This window comes from Ovis aries, chromosome 2 (assembly GCF_016772045.2).
Source record: "Ovis aries strain OAR_USU_Benz2616 breed Rambouillet chromosome 2, ARS-UI_Ramb_v3.0, whole genome shotgun sequence".
Classification (NCBI taxonomy): Eukaryota; Metazoa; Chordata; class Mammalia; order Artiodactyla; family Bovidae; genus Ovis; species Ovis aries.
Genome location: NC_056055.1, coordinates 47,910,280 through 47,934,513, shown reverse-complemented (window position 1 = coordinate 47,934,513; position 24,234 = coordinate 47,910,280). Strand labels below are relative to the sequence as shown.

General features: G+C 37.0%; 1 protein-coding gene across 4 annotated transcripts in view; it reads left to right on the top strand.

Moving 5' to 3' along the window:
• Positions 1–1,550: 1,550 nt before the first annotated feature.
• STX17 (syntaxin 17) overlaps positions 1,551–24,234 on the top strand; it is a 71,757-nt gene continuing 49,073 nt past the window's right edge. The window contains exons 1-3 of one of the 4 annotated variants that reach the window (XM_027964392.2): positions 1,551–1,582; positions 12,668–12,853; positions 23,887–23,952. In XM_027964392.2, coding sequence (XP_027820193.2) covers positions 12,731–12,853; positions 23,887–23,952 — 189 coding nt within the window. In that variant the 5' untranslated portion in view covers positions 1,551–1,582; positions 12,668–12,730. Of the gene's footprint in view, positions 2,004–12,667; positions 12,854–23,886; positions 23,953–24,234 lie in introns of all 4 variants that reach the window. The other 3 variants (XM_004004222.5, XM_060409241.1, XM_042243197.2) reach the window with 3 other exon arrangements.

Sequence of the window (24,234 nt, the reverse complement as noted above, 5' to 3'; positions counted from 1 at the left end):
GAGTAAAATGGAAACATATACATTACCATATGTAAAAAAGCCAATGGGAATCTGCTGTGTGACTCAGGGAATTCAAACCAGTGCTCTGTAATAACCTAGAGGGGTGGCTGGAGAGGGAGGTAGGGAGTTTCCAGAGAGGGGACATAGATATATGTATGGCTGATTCATGTTGATGTTTGGCAGAAACTAACACATTACTATAGAGCAATTGTCCTTCAATTAAAAATAAATAAATGTAATTATAAAAAAGTTCTATCCAGTTACCCTGACATACCTGACTTATAGCAAACATATACATAAACACCTAGAAGGCTAGGTTCAAGTTTACAATCCTTGTATGTCACACCTCCCTAGTGTGCTTGGGGTAGCTGTTGCAGAACTTAACTCAAATGACCTTTACTTCAGTAGCTCTTGTTTAACTGACCATTGCATAAAAAACAAATGAAAACATTTTCCCATGGTACTGCCTAATACTTTAATTTTTCTCTTTAGAATTAAAATCTTATAAGTACCTCATTCCTAGAGTAAAAACAACAACAACAAAAATCAGCATTTGTGATACCCACAAAGAAAACCTGAAATGCTTAGCAGGTTTTCTGCTTTATTTTAGAAATGCCTTTCAAGGCAATTCTTACAGAGCCGTAATAGTCATTGGTCCCCAATTTTGACCTCTATCCCCACTCCACTGGAATATCCTAAAAGCTGATTCCTAAGCTATGGCTTCTGAGGACAATATAATCAGTGGGTACATTCTGAGCAACATATTTGAATATTCAAATACAAATTGAAAAGGCTCGATCTGGAAGTCAGGCCATCGGGGGAGGAGGACCTGTGAACTGGACAGGGCTTCAAAGCCGACCATCTGCTTGTTCATTGGTAGCAGCTGGTATAACTGGAAGAACTTGAGAAGGAAATTAGGAAACCCAGTTGAAGTTCCAACTCTGTCACTAACTGGCTGAACTGGAGTGAGTCATTGGAAACTCTTTGTTGAGCCTCAGTCTCATTATCTATAAAACTGGAACAAGGGAGTTGGCATTAAGGGCCTAACATATTTGGGAGGAAACACACTAGTCTAAACTTCAGTTTCTGTCCCTTTTACATTTAAACTTGTGCCCTGTCCACCTCAGAGGGTTTGGGGTTTGGGGGAAGAGCGACAGGGAGAAGGTATAACCTCTCTGAGCTTCAGTTTCTGTGTGAAGAGGTAACAACATCCCGCCAGCCCACCAGTAAAATTCCTAAAGAGCGGAAAATGGGACAGAAAAAGATTGCAAAATGTAAAAGGCTATACATATGTGACTTGTCTCACACTTAAAACACAAAAAACAGACTTAAAAAGCAATTGTGCGTCTCCTTCCTCCTAGCTCCAGTGTTACCGCCCCACAGCAAATAAAGACCAGCTTGTAAAATAGTCCAGAGTGGCAACCCCGTTTGTACACCCCGGAGTGCCGGCCACACCCCGCAAGGCAGGACCTGGGCGGGAGGGGGCGTGGCGGAGCACCGTCCGCCTATCGCGACGCCCCGCCCCCGTCGCCCCTGCGCCTGCGCCCTGCACACCTACCAGCCTTCGGCGCCCCGGCGGGAGGTAAGGGGCTCGCGAGAAGCCGCCTCGGGGGTGTCAGGCCGTGACCGAAGTGGTGGGCAGGGTGCCAGCACCCGGCGCGGGAGGGACACCCCACAGGAAGCAGGGCATCAGGTCGGAAGTGCGAGCGCTGTGGGGTCCCTACTCGACTTCTGGAAGTGGCGTTTTCGGTTGTGGAGGCGCTGTTCGAAGCGGGTATAAGGAGGCTGCCGACCGGGCGAGCTTGACGGCCTCCTGGGTCTCGGGGTGGAAAAGTTTCCGTCTTCTGCCCTGCCCGTTGACGCACTGTGGGTCCCAGATCGTCAGGGTAGCCGGAGTCTCGGTCCAGAGGCTGGCCCGGGCACCCGTTCCTGGGCGGGAGTGAGGGGAGACGGCGTTTGGTTTCTGTGGCCCAGGTGCGCGGTGGATGACACTGCGAGGGACGGTACGAGGCTCAAGGGAAGTGAAGGGAGGTCCTGGGGCGCGAGGTGGGAGCCAGCCTCCTGTCAGCCAGACCGGCGAGAGGGCGGTGGATCGCAGAAAGCCCCACATCGAAGTCCCCCCCTTTTTAAAATTCGGAATCGGAGGCTCAGAAAACAGATCATATGGGAGGTCGATCCAAGGGCCTTGACTTTTCTTTCCAAAGTCAGTACCCCTTCCCCCAGTCAGAAACACTAGGCGACAGGCTTGAGGGAATTTGGTGCCACCGGCGTAGGCAAATGTGGGAAGGTGTTCATCACTTTTTTTGGAAGGGGACATTGCCTGCAATTTTGGACTTTTCCTGAGAAACGGGCTTTTCCCTTATAAATAACCTTAAGTAATTTGGTTAGTATCCCAGTACTTTTTCCTTATTGAGTAGTATGATGCTCAGCTGGTAATAGTTGTAAGCACTCAAGGTTAAGTTTGTAAAGCACCTGGCACCCTCACCTCTCCCCCGCCGCAAGTGTTAAGTGCCGTGAATACGATTGCAGTTCTTTGACTTCTAAATGTTTGACCTGTCTTATGTGAAACAGTTCACATATTATTTTAAAAGACTTTTTACTTTGAAATAATTTTACAATTACAAAAAAGTTACAGAAGTATCTGAGTTGTCTAGAGTTTCCTTTAATGTTAACATCTTATGTAACTATAATACAGTTAGTTACCAAAAGGAAGAAATTAATTTCGGTACAACACTGTTAACTAAATCACCGTTTCTTCAGATTTCATCACTTTTTATATCAACGGCCTTTTTCTGTTTCAGGATCCAATCTAAGATCCTGTGTTGCATTTAGTTGGCATGCCTCCTTAGTCGTCTACAATCTGTGACAACTTTGAAGTCTTTTCCTGTTTTTCATGACCATTGCACTTTTGAAGAGTCCTGGTCAGTTATTTGTAGCGTGTCCTTCAGTTGGGCTTTGTCTGATGTTTTCTCAGAATGACATTACGGTTGTATATTTTTGTTAATACCACAGAAGTGTATTTGCCTTTCTCAATAGTTTATCATAAGGGAGTGCATGAAATGACACTATTGTTGATCACTTGGTTAAGGTAGTATCTGCTGGGATTCTCTACTGTAAAATAACTGTTTTCCTCTTTGTATTTAGTTAGTATCTTGGGGTAGAACTTTTAAACCATTCAGATATCCTGTTTCCCCTCCAGCTTTAATTTGCTGATTTTAGCATCCATTAATGGATCTTGCTTTCAGTAATTATTACAGTGATGTTTTGTTTCCCCATTCCTTCTTAATTTATTAATTGGAATTTTTTGGTAAGGAAGAGCTGTCCCTTTATCCTATTTCTTTATTAATTTTTTGTATCAGTATGGACTCATTGATTTTTCTATTGGTTATTTTCCTACACTTTTGTTATTTATTTTATGTCTCAAGTTGTTCCAACTTCATCCATTGGAAGTTTTTTTTCAGATTGCTTCCTGTGCCCTTTTAATAGACTCCCATCCACCCCCTGACCGCCTTTTTTTTTTTTTTTAAACTACCTTACTTTTTGGCCTCATAGGATGCTTCAGGCTTCTCTTAACATTTTCCCTATCCTGGAATCCACCAGTTCTCCAAAGACCCCTGGTTTCTTTTTTGGAGAGTACTATTTAAACACCAAAGGATCTGGGCTCTAGGTGTGCTCATTGCTACTGGCATATCATTGTTTCTAGTACCTGGCAGAAGACATCTAGAAAGGGGGGTGTGTGTGTGTATATTTTATATATATGCACACTCAGTCCCTCAGTCATGTCCAACATCTTGCAACCTTATAGACTGTAGCTCACCAGACTCCTCTGTCCATGGGATTCTCCAAGCAAGAATACTGGGATGGGTTGCCATTTCCTCCTCTAGGGGATCTTCCTGACCCGGGTATCAAACCGGCATTTCCTGTGTCTCTTGCATTGGTAGACATATTCTTTACCACTAGTGGCACCTAAGGAAGCCCATTGTATATGTATAAATGTGTATATTTCTAGCTAGCTATACAGTCATCCCTTAGTATCCAAGAGAATTGTTCAGGACCTGCTGCTGCTGCTGCTAAGTCGGTTCAGTCGTGTCCGACTCTGTGTGACTCTAGGCTGCCGTAGACAACAGCCTACCAGGCTCCTCCATCCCTGGGATTCCCCAGGCAAGAACACTGGAGTGAGTTGCCATTGCCTTCTTCAATGCAGGAAAGTGAAAAGTGAAAGTGAAGTTGCTCAGTCGTGTCCTGGAGTGAGTTGCCATTGCCTTCTTCAATGCAGGAAAGTGAAAAGTGAAAGTGAAGTTGCTCAGTCGTGTCTGACTCTTCGAGACCCCATGGACTGCAGCCTACCAGGCTCCTCCGTCCATGGGACTTTCCAGGCAAGAGTGCTGGAGTGGGTTGCCATTGCCTTCTCCGCCAGGACCTGCAGCAGATACCAAAATCACTGAGGTTCCATAGTTGACTTTTTGTATCTGCAGTACTGTATCTGCAGATTCAAGTAACTGTAGATCATGTAGTATTTATTGAAAAAATTTCCCTGTGGGTAGACCCTTGCAATTCAAATCCGTATTGTTCAAAGGTCAACTGTGTATCTGTGTCATGGAGATACAGGCATATATATATATATACACACACATATGTACCCATGCATCTACAAAGATTTATATTTTATTTTTATGTTTATATGTGTATATATATACACATGTAATTATATATATACACATGTTTTATATATATATATATATATGTATGTTTTTAAACTGGAGTTTATTCTGATACTTCTATTTCTAGAAAAATACCACATTGTTCATTATAGTCTTGCCCCTTATTTGTAACTTCTCTCTTCAGCAGTGAGAAATCTGGCTTTTGTGTTCTACAAAATATATTTTTTTTATTTGTTCAATCCTAGTAATATACATAATGTATTGTTAGTTCAGAATTCCTAACCCATAGTCCTATGAGAAACAAATTTACTAACTAGAGAACAGTAGAGTTGTGTGTAGTTTTTGTTGTTGTTGTTGTCTTTAACCTTGTGTTATCTAGTTTGTGCGGTGCTATGCTAAGTCACTTCACTCATGTCCAGCTCTTTGTGACCCTATGGACTGTAGCCCACCAGGCTCCTCTGTCCATGGCATTCTACGGGCAAAAATACCAGAGTGGGCTGCCATGCCCTCCTCCAGGGATCTTGACCCAGGTACCGAACCTGCGTCTGTTACATCTTCTGCGTTGGCAGGCAGATTCTTTACTGCTAGCACCACCTGGGAAGCCCCGTATCTCACATCTAGACACCAATGTCCAGCATCTGTTTTCCAAAGTCACCTGTATTAGTTATTTTCTGCCACCACTGCTTTCAGTGTGGTTATGTTCATTTGTAATACAGTTTATTTTTTATAGTTTGTATTTCATTGTGGGTTCCCCCACATTTTGTTGTTTTTGTTTTTTAATGTACAGAATTTCACCTTTTGTGGTATACAGTTCTGTAAGTTTTGATAAATGTATTTTAATTGTGTATCGACCAGCATTGTCATGATACAATTCTGTTCCCCCACATATTCCATTACACTTGAAAAAAAAGTCAAAAGTAATACAACTCTGCAGAAGTTTGGGAAATTAGTCATTTTTGTGTTCCCACTAGCTTTTTCATAAGCATATTTTAAATATTTGTGATGTTAATGTAAGTATATTTTGTATCCTGTGTTTGAATTATACCAGAAATATTTCCCAGTTTTTTGACTAAAAAATCAAGAAATGCTGAAAATATTTTCAACTTGTTATTTAGTCACACTCTTAAGCCACATTTTGTATTAAGACCTTCCCATAATAGTTTACAAATGTTATTTGAGCTACTTTGTCATCAGAGTAACTGTTGGACAATTTGTTGCAGTAACACTATGCCTTATGCAGTTGTTTGAATGTTATGGTCTCTTCTTAGTTTTATATGGAAATTTTATTATACTTTTATGGAAATGGAAATGGTAGAGAGAAGAAAAAAGCACTCTCTAGAAGGAAACCAGGAGATGGAAAAGTCTCTTGGGCCAGAACTTCTGCCCTGAGAGATGGCCCTTATGAAGCAGCAGGTTTTTCCTTCAGCACAAAATGCTAAGGGGCAAAGTCATGTACTCTGACCTGGAAATAACACTTTTTGAGTTCAAAAAAGAAAGCTGTCATCATAGCATAGGGGAACAGTGAAGATAAGCCAAATAGTCAATAATTGGGATTTGTCAAGTATACCAAAAACTGATTAATGGAAGAGAAAGAAGAATCATTTGAGTTGTATCTCAAATGCTACATACAGTTGAGAGGCAGATGGGCTATAAAAGAGTGACTAGACAGAGGGAACACCTTGCAAAGCCAAAAGTAGAGATTTGGATGATATTTCAATAGAATGAGTGGATTACTTATGAACATTGTATTTTCTTGCTCAGATAATAGGAAACTCTTGGAAGTGTTTGTCCGAAGGAGGAGCATGTTGCCTTTGGTGTTTTAGATATATTAATTGGTGATAATCTATGGGGGAAGATTGGAGAGAGGAAAGAGACTAAAGGAAGGCCAAATAAGACACTTGTAATATGCTATGCATATTGTGCTGTTTGACTAGAGTGATAGGATTAGAAGTAGTGTAGAAGAGACATGTGAAGGCATGTTTTAGTTCCTTTAGCATTGGAATACCAGTTTGAATACCAGGTACTTTCAAAACCATTTTGATGGGAATAATAGTATATATAAAGATAGCTTCTTAAATAATCTGCATAGTGGAAGAAAATGCAAGAGGCAATGGGATAAACTAGGAAATGATGTTAGACAAGTAATAGATAATTTGTGAGACTATTATGTATTATATATAATAAGAGAAAGACATTCCCTATAGCACAAGCAGGCAGTTAATGAAAGAAGACATGCAAATAGATAATAAATCAATCTTATTAGTAACTTAAAGAATGCAGAATAAATAAGGAGACACCATTTTTTGTCACCAGTTGAATGTCTAAGAAGAATGATAATATGAGATAATGGTTGGAGTATTGAAGTTTCAGTTCAGTCGCTCAGTCGTGTCCAACTCTTTGCGACCCCATGAATTGCAGCACGCCAGGCCTCCCTGTGCATCACCAACTCCCAGAGTTCACTCAGACTCACGCCCATAGAGTCAGTGATGCCATCCAGCTATCTTATCCTCTGTTGTCCCCTTCTCCTCCTGCCCCCAATCCCTCCCAGCATCAGAGTCTTTTCCAGTGAGTCAACTCTTCTCATGAGGTGGCCAAAGTATTGGAATTTCAGCCTCAGCATCAGTCCTTCCAATGAACACGCAGGACTGATCTCCTTTAGGATGGACTGGTTGGATCTCCTTGCAGTCCAAGGGACTCTCAAGAGTCTTCTCCAACACCACAGTTCAAAAGCATCAATTCTTCGGCGCTCAGCTTTCTTCACAGTCCAACTCTCACATCCATACATGACCACTGGAAAAACCATAGCCTTGACTAGATGGACCTTAGTCAGCAAAGTAGTCTCTGCTTTTGAATATGCTCGCTAGGTTGGTCCTAGCTATTCTTCCAAGGAGTAAACGTCTTTTAATTTCATGGCTACAGTCACCATCTGCAGTGATTTTGGAGCCCCCCAAAGTAAAGTCTGACACTGTTTCCACTGTTTCCCCTTCTATTTCTCATGAAGTGATGAGACCAGATGCCATTATCTTAGTTTTCTGAATGTTGAGCTTTAAGCCAACTTTTTCACTCTCCTCTTTCACTTTCATCAAGAGGCTTTTTAGTTCCTCTTCACTTTCTGCCATAAGGGTCTGCATCTATTTCCCATGAAGTGATGGGACCGGATGCCATGATCTTAGTTTTCTGAATGTTGAGCTTTAAGCCAACTTTTTCACTCTCTCACTTTCATGAAGAGGCTTTTTTAGTTCCTCTTCACTTTCTGCCATAAGGGTGGTGTCATCTGCATATCTGAGGTTATTGATATTTCTCCCAGCAATCTTGACTCCAGCAGTATCAAGTAACAGAAAAGGCAAAATGGAAGTATAGTTGACATAAAATACTGTATTTGTTTCTGGTATACAACATAATGATTCAACAGTTTTATCCATTATGAATTTAACATCATGATAAGTCCAGTAACCATCTGTCATCCTGCAAGGTCATTGCAGTATTATTGACTAAATTTTCTGTGCTGTACCTTCATCCCTATGATTTTATAACTGGAAATTTTACGCATTTCACCCACCACACTGCCTTCTTTCTGGTGACCACCAGTCTGTTCTCAGTATCTATGGATCTGTTTCTGTTCTGTTTTTCTTTTTAAATTTCAGGTATTTGTGAAGTCATATGATATTGGTCTTTCTCTGACTTATTTCACTTAACGGAATACCCTCTAGGTTCATCCATTTTGTTTCGAGTGGCAAGATTTCATTCTTTTTTGTGGCTGAGTAGTAGTCCATTGTGTGTGTGTGTGTGTGTGTGTGTGTGTGTGTGTGTGTGTGTATCACATCTTCCTTAGCCATTCATCTATCTTCGAACACTTAATGGTTGCTTCTATATCTTGCTAATGTGAATAATGCTCTATGAACATAGGGGGGCATATATCTTTTCAATTACTGTTCTCATTTTCTTCAGATAAACGCTCAGAATTAGAATTGCTAAATCATATGACAGTTCTATTTTTAATTTTTTGAGTAACTTCCATGCTGTTTTCTATAGTGGTTGCACCAATTTATATTCCTACCACAGTGCATAAGGGTTCCCTTTTTTCCACATCCTTGCCAGCAGCCAGCATTAATTATTTCTTCTCTTTTTTGATGATAACCGATGACAGGTGTGAGGTGGTTTTGACTAACTTTTCCCTGATGATTAGTGATACTGACAATCTTTTCATGTGTCCTAGGAAAAAAATGTCTATTTAGGTCCTCTACCAATTTTTTAATTGGATCATTTTTTGATATTGAGTTGTTTCAATTAAAATTTCATGGACAGAGGAGCCTGGTAGGCTACAGTCCATGGGGTTGCAAAGTTAGACACGACTGAGCAACTTCACTTTCACTTTATATATTTTGGATATTAATGCCTTATCAGATACATTATTTGCAAATATCTTTTCTCATTTAGTAGGTTACCTTTTTGTTTTGTTGATGGGCTCCTTCACTGAGAAAGCTTTTTAGTTTGATGTACTCCTATTTGTTTGTTTGCTTTTGTTGCCCTTTCCTGAGGAGAAAGATCTAAAAACGTTGCTGAGACCAGTGGCAAAGGGTATACTGTCTGTGTTTTTTTCTAGGAGCTTTATGGCTTCAGGTCTTTTATTTAAGTCTTTAATCCAGATAAATGGACACTTTGATATGTCCTTCTCCAGATATGTTGCTAGTGGAAACGTAAATAGGCACACCCTTTTTTGGGATTTCTAATATTAAAAGCCTTAAAAAATGTGTCTACCTGTTAATTCTACTTCCAGGTATTTATTTTAAAGAAATAATCATATAGATGGTTGTATGGACTTATGTGTAAGGAAGGTAATTACACTGTGGTGTAGTTTATAATAGAGGAAAATTGGAAACATCCTAAATAGCCAACATTAGGTGATTAAATCATCAAACCTCCATGTAATGTGATGCTATGCTGCTATAAAAAACATTATAGAAAAATAGTTACATGGAAACATTTTTATTTAATCAGGTAGTTCAAAATAAATCTTTTATTTGTTCTTTTATTCATACCTTCCTTTGTTCACCCAGTAACAGTATACTTTATTATTATTATTTTTTTTGCTCCTTGCCATTCTTTTCCTTTGGGTTTATTTTCTTTATTGTTAAATCATGCCTTTTAGTAGTTCTTTTAATGAAGGGCTTTGTAATAAACTTGGTCTTTGTAGGCCTGAAAATGATTATTTTACTCTAACTTCTTAATAATCTGGATATATATCACATCACCACTTTGAAGATATTTCTGTCTTTTGCTGTGTTGCTTTGATGAAAAGTTGCTGCTTTTGTTGTTTTAGTTTGTCTTTTATATCTGCTTTGCTTTTTAAAGTAGTTTTTCTTTTTCCTTAATGTTCTGAAATTTCCCATCTGTGTATTTTGGTAAATTTGTGTTTTTTAATGCTGCTTGGTGCATTTTCAGTTTGAAATTTTACATCTTAATTCTTAGCATATTCTCTTTGAATAGTGCCTTTTCAGTTCAGTTCAGTTGCTCAGTTGTGTCTGACTCTTTCCTACCCCATGGACTGCAGTACGCCAGGCTTCCCTGTCCATCAACAAGTCCTGAAGCCTACTCAGACTCATGTCCATCGAGTCAGTGATGCCATCCAACCATCTCATTCTCTGTCATCCCCTTCTTCTCCAGCCTTCAGTCTTTCCCAGCATCAGGGTCTTTTCCAATGAGTCGGTTCTTCACATCAAGCGGTCAAAGTATTGGGGTTTCAGCTTCAGCATCAGTCCTTCCAATGAATATTCAGGACTGATCTCCTTCAGAATGGACTTGGTGGATCTCCTTGCAGTTCAAGGGACTCTCAAGAGTCTTCTCCAACACCACAGTTCAAAAGCATCAATTCTTTGGTGCTCAGCTTTCTTTATAATCCAACTCTCACATGCATACATGACTACTGGAATGTGACTCTTACTTGTTATTGAGCTTCTCATTTTATCCTTTATGTTGTTTATCTTCTTTTTCCTTTTTCCTTTGTTCTGACTGATAGCTTACAGCCAATAGTTCTCTTTTCAGCTACAAAATTTACTGTTTAGCCCAGCTTTGGAGGTTTTTATTTGTAGAATTTTTACTTGGTTTCTTTTCAGATTGGCCTGTTAGTGTTTCATATCTAATTTTTAAAAAAAATCTGTTTCTTTATATTTTTATTTTAAAATGTACCAATTTTAATTTCATTTTTAGATTATTATCTCTAGACCCTCAGCTATGAATTTTCCCATTTTGTTGGGTCTGTTGGCCAACTCTTTTGACAGTGAATTTTCCTGTGCACTCTAATGTCCACTAACCACTGTAGCTGTTAGACTCTTTATTTATGGTGGCTGGAGATTTTCCTTTTCTGTTTTCAAACTTAGATCAAATGTAAAGACCAAGTTTCTGGTGGATAAGATAATTTGTATAACCAACACTTCAAAGAGAGAAACATTATTTAAAGTGATAGTTTTTAATGTTTGTGGAGTGATAGAGTGTTTTGATAATTTCATGAAAGCAATTGACTTCTATCTTCTGAAATAATTAAAAAATAGTCCTAGTTTTTTTGTAAAGATTCAGTGACTCCTCAAAGTCCTGAACCCTTATCTCTGTGCACCCCAGTCTAGGATACCATCATACAATGAGATTAACATAGTCAACTTATCTATTTTTAATATGGGAGAGGTTGTGGCTAATTAGATAGCATGAAAACATGATGTACAAGAGTGGTTTTCAAGCTTACTTAGGCAGTGGAGAACCTTTATTTACATAAAATCAAATAAGTTCAAATTTATGAAATCAATGAAACAAAATTTTCTGAAGCTGAAGCAGGTATGGGGTCCTGGAGCCTGCCCACTTGACAGCTTTTATCATCACCTACTCTGACCCCAAATACATAACCCTAGACTGTCTGCCACACTGGTAGAGAAACTACTGGTGAATTAGAAAGAGCTTTTGATTGTACTCTCAGGAATACTGGGTTCTTATTCCATCTCTGTCACTGGTTATTTGTATTGATTATAGACAATGCTAATTACTCTGTAAGAAAGAGAAGAGGCAATTTAAAGAACATCAATGAGAAGAGTTGCCTTTTATATTTCAAGAGAAATGTTTATATTTCAGCAGAGATGTTAAGAATAAAATTTTTTCTTCCAGTTTTGCAAGTTGACACCTGTTTAGAAAACATTATTCACTGTCAAAGATACATTGGGTGATGAAGACTTGAACAGTATGCTTCTGGTTTTCTGAAAAAAGTTATTTAAATATATGCATATATTATATTAAAAAGACCTGGAAAGACATACATCAAATGGAAAAAATAGGGGGATGGGAGGGAGGAAAAATGGAAAGAGTAGCTAACTGTAAGTGAGATGATCATTGATTTTGTTTTATTCTCTATTTCCTAATCTCTAAACATTTTAAAGTGAATATACCTGACTTGTAGGAAGGAAGGGGTGGAGAAGGCAGTGGCACCCGACTCCAGCACTCTTGCCTGGAAAATCCCATGGATGGAGGAGCCTGGTAGGCTGCAGTCCATGGGGCCGCTAAGAGTCGGACACGACTGAGTGACTTAACTTCACTTTCACTTTTCACTTTCATGCACTGGAGAAGGAAATGGCAACCCACTCCAGTATTCTTGCCTGGAGAATCCCAGGGATGGGGGACCCTGGTAGGCTGCCGTCTATGGGGTCGCACAGAATCGGACACGACTGAAGTGACTTAGCTTAGCTTAAGAAGGATGGGGTGGGAAGGGGGTTCAAGAGGGAGGGGACACATGTATGCCTGTGGCCGAGTCATGTTGATGTATGGCAGAGGCCATCACAATATTGTGAAGTAATTATCCTCTAATTAATATAAATAAATTTAAAAACATTTTTAAGTTTGTTAACAAGTCACTCAGGTTCAGCTTCAAGTTGAGTATATGTTCAGAATATCTTATAAAATTACCTAATTGTTGGTTTTTAAAAATAATGGAAGTTAATTTTTGAAACTCTTAAATATTTCCCTTTTAGGTTTTTCTACATGAGTGGAGAAGATAATTGTTGCAAGTAGGAGAGACACAGCATTTTTTTAGGATGTCTGAAGATGAAGAAAAAGTGAAATTACGGCGTCTTGAACCAGCTATCCAGAAATTTACTAAGATAGTAATTCCAACAGATCTGGAGAGGTTAAGAAAGCACCAGATAAACATTGAGAAGGTGAGTTTTTTCATTTTCTTTCTTTTTTTTTCCAGTTTTTTCTTTTCCTTCTAAAGAAAGAGTTACATATTCTGATTTATATTTGTTGTGCATTTCACCTACATTGAAAATCCCAGGTAAGAGACTTTGCTAAAACATGTAGCTCTTGTTGATTTAACAACATTGTTCATTTTTTCTGTTCTACAAATACTCCTCTCATATTATTTCTTTTTTAATGAAAAGATATAAGAACAGAATCTATGCCTTTTTAGTTGTACATAGTGATGAATTAGCAGTTAGTAATTAGAATTTGTTTGATAGTTGACTATAATATGAAGGTGATGGATTTCCACTAAAGGGCTTGCCTTAATTTCATTCACCCAGTGGCAAGTTTTCTTAACTGTGAGGTTGTGTTCATCAGTAACTCCTGTCCTCTTCAAGTGCTTTTGGATTAAAGAGGTAAATCATTGTTTGATATGAGAGAATTTCCCAGCTTCATGGCTTCCCTTTGAGGAAACCCCAAAGCCCAAATATTAGCTAGAGGTCAGCTTACAAGATAGGTAGGGGGAAGAACTAGCGTCAGGGACTATGGTGGAGGTTGCATAGAACCTGGCCCAGCTAGGGTCTGATGGAATGGTTGTGGCATTTATGGGGACATGAAGTTTACTGTGTACTGAGCATGGATTTGGCAGGTTGTGTTGTCTTATTTGCTGTGGGACAAATCAGTGGTATTTGATCTCTCAGGAGAGCCTCCCCCGGTACAAATTTTAAGTTGTGAGGTCCTCCATTAAATGTTTTTTGGCTGGGAGTGGGTGGGAGGTGGAAGTGGTCGTTAAGCCTTTCAGTATAAACAGTATTTATCACCCTCAACTGTGTACCTTATACAAGTAAGAAGAGTGCCAGCTTTTTATTTCGTGGATACCAACTGTCTTTCTAGTACTTAAGTCTTCTGTAAAAGTTTAGAAAGTAAGTTCCAAGAAAAATAAGGTGAAAATTTCAATGCAAATATGAATAGAATTCAAGGTTAACATTTCATAATCTTTTAGTTTCTTTCTTCTTTCTCCATGATAAGTATTATGACTTTAAAGGATGAAGGAGTTGTCTGGTAAACTGGTTATTCTTGTGGTAAGCAGAAATAAAGATTCCATGTTTTAATTAATAAGGAAGGCGTGTTCTTTTAACACTGTAACAATATGGAAATGGAGTTGTTTACTTTTGATCAATCATATCTGGGTGGGAGGTTTGATAAGGTGTGTTTCAAAGTCCTGAGCTTATGTTGAAAGTGTTCAGTTAACAAGATAAGAATTTGGCAAATGAATTGATTCTGAAAGGAAGAAATAAGTGGACTGTGGTCTATTAAGACTTTCTTTCTTTCATTGTCCTATTTTGCCTTTGACATTTTTCCCTTTGGCAAATTGCCCCTTTTTTGTATTTATTCTACACAAACAAAATGCCTGCTGTCATTACCCTCAGATCCTAGCCACATGTACCACCCGATAATCGATGGAAAGGCCAGAACCCTGGGAGAAAGGTGGGTGGGGATAGAAACAGGTCTGTTACTGATTTAATTTGCTGTGCCAGACTTCAGAAAAAAAATTATTCTAGAGTTATATAGATCTTTTTCTGCCAGAACAATTTTTCCTCTAGCATTTTCTGAAAATTTTACTTTTTGAGAAACTTTTAGATGGTATCAGAATAATTTACTGTATAGGTGATGTCTAAAGCTAAGCAGTTAGACTTACACTGAGCTATGTTTTAGTCCATAATCTTGATCATTCTATCTATAGAACTTCTAGTTTAGTTTTAATGGTGATTTTTTTTTAATCTATATAAGTTTGAATAGCATATTTTAGTAGATACTTTATGGCAGTGTAAAAACATTAAAAAGCCACTGCCTCTACTGTGGACAATAGAGTTAAGAACTAAATTTAGAGTCCAGGTGTCTAACAGTGCCTCATTTTCAAAAAGAGATAGTCTTCTTGAGAGAAGGGTGTAGAAAGATAAAATATTTATTATGTTAGCCATCAGTCATCCAATATGAATTTAAAAGAAGAAAGTCAGACTGAAGGGAAATTGAAGGTAAGCCTTAGTAGAGTGATTGTGCAACATCTGAAAACAATGAGGGTAGTGTGCTGTGGACACCTGGGACTATATTCCATAGGTCCTTCAGCATTATGTTTTATTACACATGATAGACTTGATTAGAATGTAATCCTGAAATTTGAAGTGTTAGCATTTCAGCTTTGTTATCTAACATAGAATAGACTTAAGCATAGTTAATAGGAACAACAACATAATAAGCTTTGAACATAATTTTCTTTGTTTCATTTTATAGAATTTTTGGGGAAAACTTACTGTGTAGCATACCCCACCATACACATCCTCCTGATTACCTGGTTGTGGTACCTTTAGTTAACTGAGTCTTTCTGGAGTAGTGCTGTTCCTTTAACTTACTTCTCACTGCCTTTCTCTCCCACTTTCCACCCCTTCTGTAACCCTGGGTTTCAACTTTCTCTGCTCGACTAAGTCAGCTGCAACATATCCATTCTCTTTCCAGCTTCCAAAATGTTGTTAAAGTTTCTTGTCAGTTAATATCTCCTGTTGTATTCTCATTATTCTTGGGGGTTGATCCCTTTTAAAGTTCTTTACTGTCATTTTGGTTAAATTTTTAAAAAGGGCAGAGATGAATATTTCTTCTATCTGCCAGGTTTAATGAGAAGGGAAATTATTACAGGATATAAATATATGTTGGCTTTTCATAAGTGCTGGTGTTTGCTGTTTCTTATATTTTTAGCGTTGAAAGTTATGTAAAAAATTAGGTCTCTAATCTGTAAGAAGTTTACCCTGTAGTTAAAGAAATAAGATAGGAAATATTCAGATATTATGAGACAACATATAATTAGGTGTGAAAATGAGTGGTATAGACTATTTAGGCAGTATGAAGCCTGAACTATGTGGTACAAAATCAGATATAATCAGTCTTGTTGATTTGTTACTTTTGATTTGGTTTCATTTACTTGTTTTTTTAACTTGTGATTACAACAAAAACTATTCCCATTTCTCTTTTTAGTATGAGAATGTTGGTTTCAATCTTACAATCACATTTCCCCCCTCATAGTTTTTTTCTGCTGGACTCCTGATTCAGTTTGCTTTCTCCTGTGTTATAGGATAGGAAAGCCTCAGCACAGCTGGTGATGATAATGGGTCTAATGGTGATAATTTCATGCTTGTCAGTGTTTGGTTAGCAATGAAAAATAGACATATCTGACTAATGAGACTTGAGGGAAAACATGTTTGGGATATGGAACTTCTGGAAAAGACTTTTCTACTGTATAAAGATGTACACAGGAGGAAGCAGTTCTGCTGGTCTTATGTCTCCCTGTTGTATATGTAACTATAGCCAGGAGGGGATAAGTATGAGAATGAAAACTCTTTGTTGAAGGTAATAAAGCAGACAGAACTTGGGTGCTTGACAACCTTGTAAGCTTCTGAACTAAACTACCCTTGAATTTATCATCCCACTTTGAGGGTGCTGTTTATGTGAGGTAATAAATATCTTTATTAGTAAAGCCATTTCTTTAAACTTTGAGCTTTCTGTTATTTGCAACCAAAAGCATCCTAATTGCATCAAGTTATAGTACAACTTTAACTTATCTATCTAGCATCACTGTGCAAATAGACAATACAAAAAAATGACATTTTGTAAAAACAAACATTTAGAAATGTTTGTCAGTGGTCCCAACTTAACTAAATTTTTAGGGGGTTATTTCTTATAATTCCCTCCCCCCCCCCAACACACATTAAATCATTTAAAGCCTTTTCTCCTCTGCAGGTATTTGAAATGACAGCCTTTAATAATTAAACCTAATTTAAGTTTAACATTGTGTAGCAAACATAGAGTCTGAGCTATTTTCTTTTTCTTAGAATTTTGTTGTGAGACGTAAGGTTTCATCTATTCAGTCTTCATCCAAGACACTAATCTCTTCTACAACTTACTTGACATGTGAGCAAATAATAATAATAATAGTAAAGAGAGTAGCTATTGTGTTTATCTGTTGAATGCTGTATAAAGTTTTTGTATTTATCATATTTAATCTCACAACATCCCGATAGGTTAGCCTTCTTACTGTCTTCCTTTTTCAGGTGGGGAAGCAGACTTGGAGTGGTTAAATTACTTTCTTGAAATCACCATGCTGCTAAATATATTAATCTTCTAATATTGTGCCTGAAATATAGCATGATTTAAGTTTGTTCTCACTCTTTTTTAGTTTTTGTTTTCCTCTTAATCTTGTCTATTGTGGACTGTTCTATTTTTATGCTCATTTTCCAGTGAAGAAGGAAAATGGAAAAAATAGAATTGAATACTGTGACTTTCCTACATTTATTAGCAGTATCCACTCCATTTGCTCACCTTTCAAACTTTGTTTTTTTTGTTCAAATCCCAACTTAGTTACATCCTGTGGAACATTACCTGGTTGACTCCAACCTGGGTCAGATACAAATACGCCATCCCCACACAGCACTGTGCAGTAGACCTTCAGGTTCACCACCATTTTAACCATTCATGGGCAATCTGCAGATGCCCGTGATTGATCTCTAGAGAGTTGTAAAGGTAACATTAAAATCTTTCTCATAGTGTTATTCTGAGGGTTGAGATATTATATAAAGAATCCCTGAATGCAAAGTTGATACTTAGAAATGAGTTACTTAGCAAGTACGTTATTGTTTTCAGGTACTCAACATTGGTGCTGTCAGTTAATTGTTTATAATCATTAGGAGAGTCACAACATTCCTGAGATCTTTTGTGTCTGAGTTTTACATTTTTCATATATGGTAGACACAGTAAGGTGAATTACTTTTAACCTCACTGTACAGTGGATATTATTATCATCATTACATGAGTAATCCTAATTTTATGGGTTATGCTCATTGGACTATCTGTTAATATTATATAGCTTTACTTTTTGAGTCTTTGATTTTTTTTCTTTTTTATTGAGTTTAATAAATAATTTATTTGAATTGAATACTTAAACTTTTCATCATCTATAGTACTCTTGTCCTACCTGGTTAATCCTCCATAAAGCCATCATCTTTCCTATAATGGGTTCTGATCATTCAGATCATTGAGATATCCTTTTATATCCAGCAAAAGAAGCTTTCATCTACTTTCTGTGCTTCTTTCTCATCATCTTCCCAGCATACATTATACCACAAACACATTGATCTTACGTCAGTCCTTTGGATATCACATATAATTTTACAGCTCCATAGTATTTCTTGGTCTTTTTCTCTCCAACTGAAGCATCTTTTTTTTCCTACTATGCCCGTAAATTTAAATAAATCTTTTTAAGTGTCAGCATAAGGTTTAAAGTGCTTTTATACCCTAAACTCCTAAATCCTGAACATTCTCTGTGTTATATCATCATAAAATTTCCCAAACCTATAATAAATAACTTAGGCTTCCCTGGTGGCTCAGATGGTAAAGAATCCTTCTGCAGTGTGGGAGACCTGGTTTTGATCCCTGGGTTGGGAAGATCCCTGGAGGAGGGAACGGCTACCCACTTCAGTATTCTTAACCTGGAGAATCCCCATGGACAGAGGAGCTTGACAGGCTACAGTCCATGGGGTTGCGAAGGGTCAGATATGACTGAGTCACTGAGCACATAGTGAAAACTTATATAATTTTGGAAAATCATTTTTAATAATTATGATTAGCTTTTATGTTTTTATACTCTAGTATGAGGCAGGATTATTATCATTGTTTTTCAATTTTGAATCAAAATATTCTGGAAGATGAAATGACATAAAATGTGAGCCTACAAATATGTAAAGTTGTTTAAGTAAATGGTGAGGCATTCTAGAGAGAACTCTTAGCCTGGATACTACTTTTGGAATATTTGTTCTCCTTGTCCAGCAGGCAAAGCGAAACTGAGAGACCTGGTGTCACTGCCAAAGAGCACAAAGGGATTAATGTCAGGAAGCCTGAAAACTCCTGTGCAGAAGCGTTCATCACATGGTGGTGTGGGTTCATAATCAGGGTTATCCAAAATGATAAACTAGAAGAGAGGGTGACAAACTAGAGGAGACAAGGTGTTCAACAGGATGAGAATGGTGGACACCGCTTTTTCTCACCAGAATAAGAATGTGCTTTGGTCTCTTTGGGGAAAGTCTAGGGGAAAGGCTCTTTCTGTGAATGTTGGATTCTCTGCTTGTGCCTGTTCCACTTGCATACCATGAGGACATAAGACACATGAAGAACAACATGAAACATCTTCCTGATATGACTGAAAAACAATATCTATGATTTTTTTCTGTAGTTTTTCCTCTTTCTTGGTCCAGTTTATTCATAGCAGTTAAAGGTATTTATTAGAATACCTCTGCAGTATCCAGCAGAGGAAAAGACCGGAATCTGAATCACACTGGGGATGTCATTCTGAGTTCCACCCACCTTGAAATATAGGGGCAAAGCTTAATGGCCTGGAAGCCACGTAAGAGCAAATAGTGCTGAGACAAATCCTTCTGCCCACTCTGTGAAAAGTGTATATCCAATAGCATCTAGAAAATATTTCCTTCCAAAGTTGCTATGTTTAAAAACCTTTTAGAGAGAAGCCCTAAGGAGAAGCCCTTGGCAAAGGCAAACTGTTTTATAAAATCTCTTGACAGGTAATCTGCCCATCATTCCTTTTCCATCTCTTTGAATCGAGTCTTTGATATTTTCTATGTAGACAGTTATGATGACAGACTGTTTTATTTTTTCCTTTCTAATCTTTGCCTGCCTACTTCCTTCTTTCTTTTCTCTCTTCTGTTTCCTCTCTTTCCCCTCTCCTCCTCCCTTCCTTCCTTCCCTCCTTTGCTTTCTTCTCTCACTTCCTTTCTTACCTTATTGTCCTGGTTATGGCCTCCAGTGCAAGATCAGAAGTCCTTACCTTGTTCCCAATATTAGGGAATGATCTTTTACCACCAAGCATGATGTTAACTGTAGAGTTTTTGCAGATGCTTCTATGAGGTTGAGGATGTTAACTTCTTTTATAAGTTTCTGATAAGTTTTATAATGAATAGATGTTTATCAAATGGTTGTCTTTAAATCTACTATCTTGCTCTTTTTGTCTGTTTGTTCCATCTATTCTTTCTCCCCCTTTTTTCATGTTTTACTCCCTTTTGGATTAATTGCATATTTTTAAGATTCTGTTTTTTCTCTTTTATTGGCTTATTAATTATACTTCTCTGTTTTTATTTTTAAATGGTTGCTTTACAGTTCAGAATATTCATCTTTAACTTATGATAGTCTACCTTCAAGTGATGTGTTTTATATATATCACTTCACATATAAAAACTTTATGACAATACACTTCAATTTCTTCTCTCAGAGTCTATGTAGTGTTATTGTAATATAATTTATGTCCGTGTAGTCAAGGCTTTGGTTTTTCCAGTAGTCATGTATGGATGTGAGAGTTGGACTGTGAAGAAAGCTGAGCACCGAAGAATTGATGCTTTTGAACTGTGGTGTTGGAGAAGACTCTTGAGAGTCCCTTGAACTGCAAGGAGATCCAACTAGTCCATTCTAAAGGAGATCAGTCCTGGGTGTTCTTTGGAAGGACTGATGCTAAAGCTGAAACTCCAGTACTTTGGCCACCTCATGCGAAGAGTTGACTCATTGGAAAAGACTCTGATGCTGGGAGGGATTGGGAGCAGGAGGAGAAGGGGCCAACAGAGGATGAGATGGCTGGATGGCATCATTGACATGAGTTTGAGTGAACTCCAGGAGTTCGTGATGGAGAGGGAGGCCTGGCGTGCTGTGGTTCATTGGGTTGCAAAGAGTAGGACACGACTGAGCAACTGAACTGAACTGAACTGAACTGAATTTACTATTTTCAGTGCTCTCACTTTTTTGTAGAGCCAGGTTTCTGTCTGGTATCATTTTCTCATCAACCTGAAGGACTTCCTTTCACATTTCTTGTAGTGTAGTTTTGCTGATGGTAATGAATTCTGCTTGCTTTTTTGTGTTTGGAAAAAAATCTTATTTTGCCTTCACTTGAAAAAAAATATTTTCTCTGGGTATAGAATTCTAGGTTGACTTTTAGATTGTTTTAGTACTTTCAAGATGTTGCTTCAGTGATTTCTGGTTTGCACTGTTTCTCACAAGAAGTCCTCTATCATTCTTATCTGTGTTCCTCTGTACTTCACATCCTTTTTCCTCTTACTCTTTTTTAGATTTTACTATCACTTATTGTAAGTACTTTTGTTATGATATGCATTAGTATAATTTTCTTCATTTTCTTATTTATGGTATTCCTTGAGTTTCTTGGATCTGTGGGTTTATAGTTTTTACCAAATTTGGAAAAGCTTTGGCCATTCATTTTTCTTTTTTCCTTTCTTGTTGAGATATAACTGACATGCAGAACTGTTTAAGGTGTACAACATAATGATTTGACTTACATACATCATGAAATGATTATCACAAAGAAATAATGAATGTCCATCATCTCATACAGATACAAAATAAAAGAAAAAAAACAGACTAGGATTTACTCTCTGTTTAACAACTTTTGTATGTAACATACAGCAGTGGTAATTATCTTAATCATGTTATGCATTATCTCCCTAGCTCTTATATATCTTATGATTGAAAGTTTGTATCTTTTGTCCATAAACTATATGGTTTCTTCTTTATATCTTTAGTTGTGGAAAATCTCTTCTGGTAGTCTTTAAGTTGTTCTTATCCGTACTTGCTCTGAAAATAGTTGTAATTTTGGTGCACCTGTGGGAGGAGCTGAGCTCAGGGTCTTCTTACTCAACCATCTCAGCCAGTATCTCATTAATTTTTCACATTTTTTTTCTCTCCTTCAGGGAGTCCACCTGCATACCAGTTGCTTACAGTTTTCAATGTTGCTTTCAATTGGCCTTTGATTATTGATACTATATTCATTTATTGGCCTTTTTTTTTTCTGTTTCATTTTGCATGGTTTCTGTTTTACATTTTTAAATTTACTAATCTTTTCTTTGCATGTCTTAACCTTCTGTTCATCCACTTCATTTTTCATTTCAGCTATCTTTTTAATTTTAGGAATTGAATAAAAAATATCTTTCATATCTCTGTATCTTCAGTTTTCTTCAGCTTTCTTAAACATGGAATACATCATAACTTTTAATATCCTTGTCTGTTAATTCCATTATCTCTATCCTATGTAAATCTGTTTTTGTTGACTGGTTTTTCTTATTACAGATCATATTTTCCTGCTTTTTTTTTTTTTTTTTTGCATACATGGTAATTTTTTATTGGATGCCAGACATTCTGAATTTGTTGGATACTGAATATTCCAAAATTTCTTTGAATACTTTTGAACTTTATTTATTCTGAGACACAACTAAGTTATTTAGGAACAGTGATCCTTTTGAGGCTCTTTTAAGCTTGCAGAGAATCAGAACAGACTTTGCTCCAGGCCTAACTTTCTCCCACACAGTACAGTACTTTGGAGTACTCTGCCTGATTCCAGTATGTTGAGAGATTTTTCTACTCTGACTGGTGGTCACATGCACTGTTTTTGGGCTTGTGTGATTTGGGGTGATGAGCCTACCTGGTCTTTTTCAGTGATTCTTTTTCTGTCTTCAGGTAGTTTCCTTATGTGCTTGTGCTGCTCTGTACTCAGCTGAAGACTCAAAGCAAAACCCTGTGGATCTCTGAAACTCTCTCTCTCTATGGTCCTCTCCTGTTAATGCAGTTATATCCTCACATGAAGCTTTTTCTTCTCTGATACTCTGCTCCATGGATTCTTGCAGCCCTGACTTCTCTGGATTCTCTGTTTCCTTAACATTAATTTTTATTAAAAATATCATGACAGATTAGTATTAAGTAATAAATTTTAAAGTGACTTGTTTTCAGATATGTATTTTTGGCTTCCATTCCCTTCTTTTTATTAATACAATACTATCTAAATGAACATTTATACTGAATCTGCTGGCATCATTCAATTTTTATTAGAAGTGAAAGTAGTAAATTTTAAATTTATTTTATCGGGTAGTGGTTTTAAGTTTATGTTTGGCAAATATATTTTCAATATAGTCTAGTTATTTTTAAGCTTAATAGCTATTGTTCTTAGATGATGTAAAAAAAATTCAGGAATTATCAAGAGTTTCCTTTTTTGCTGTGTTGTTAACAATAGAGAATATAAAAATACTCTTGAAAAAATTTTAATGCTCTACTTTTATAATCTATTAGGCCTTCTATGTATATATGAGACATTTTCATGTTTATGTGCTTTCAGAATATTTCTAGGATGATTTTGTGTGTGTGTGTATGTGTGTGTATGTAGGTGGTATACCAAAAATATGTTTAATGTTATTATTCACATCTACTGACATCTTAATTATTTGGATTTTTAAAATTTCAACCAAAAATAATATGTGATGTTTGACATTGTTTATATTTTGTGTAAATATTGTCATGTTACCACATTTTGCTATGGTTCTTCTCAAATGAAAAATTTTCCATTATGCTCAATAAGTTTCTTAGATGAGACTCTGAAAACTAAACATAATCTAGGTGAAAAGCTAAAATATATAAAATGTTCATTCTCATTTTTACATACTTTCTAGTCTGTGATATCAATGTTCCTTCTTCTCAAATGAGATTTTAGTTTTCAGTAGTTGACTCTATCATTAACAGACATTTCATAATCTTCATGTATAGTAAGAATATCTGATGAATGCTGTTAATCTTTTCATTTTTCACATTCTTTTACATTCTCAATCTTTATTTTTTTCACCTCCAAGGAGTATGCATTATTGACAAAATACATACTCTTTTTCAGTAAAAGAAAGTAAATAGTATTTAGTGGTTTTTATTTGTTTTACCATTTGCCAGAATTTTGTGTGTAATGTTTTTGAAAACTTCCTACCTGTATGGTCTTTGGACAGTTAATTCCTACTACTAAGTCAGTAAGTTTTTTAGCTTGCATGTTTAAATTTGGATGGGTGAGTGGGGATTTTTGTGGTAAACTGGGAATAATCACTTAGTGATTTAAAAAATTCAGTACCTTTCCTTTTCTTTCGTACAGTATCAGAGGTGCAGAGTATGGGACAAGTTGCATGAAGAGCATATCAATGCAGGACGTACAGTTCAGGTACGGCTATTTTATTGTTTCAGGTAAATCGATATGAAAAAGACAGTCTTAAAGAAATTTTGCTAAAATAAATACCCTTGTAGTTGAATCCTTTTATTGTATTTGTAACTATTTCCTTAAAGGTGCATTTTTAGCAGAAATTATTGAATCAGATGTCAGTCATCTTTTTAAGGTTTTGAATAATATTACCAAAATTTTCTCCAGAAATGATATATTAACTTACACTTTCACTATGTATCCATTTTACAACATTAATACTATTCATTCCTCAAATTTTTGCTA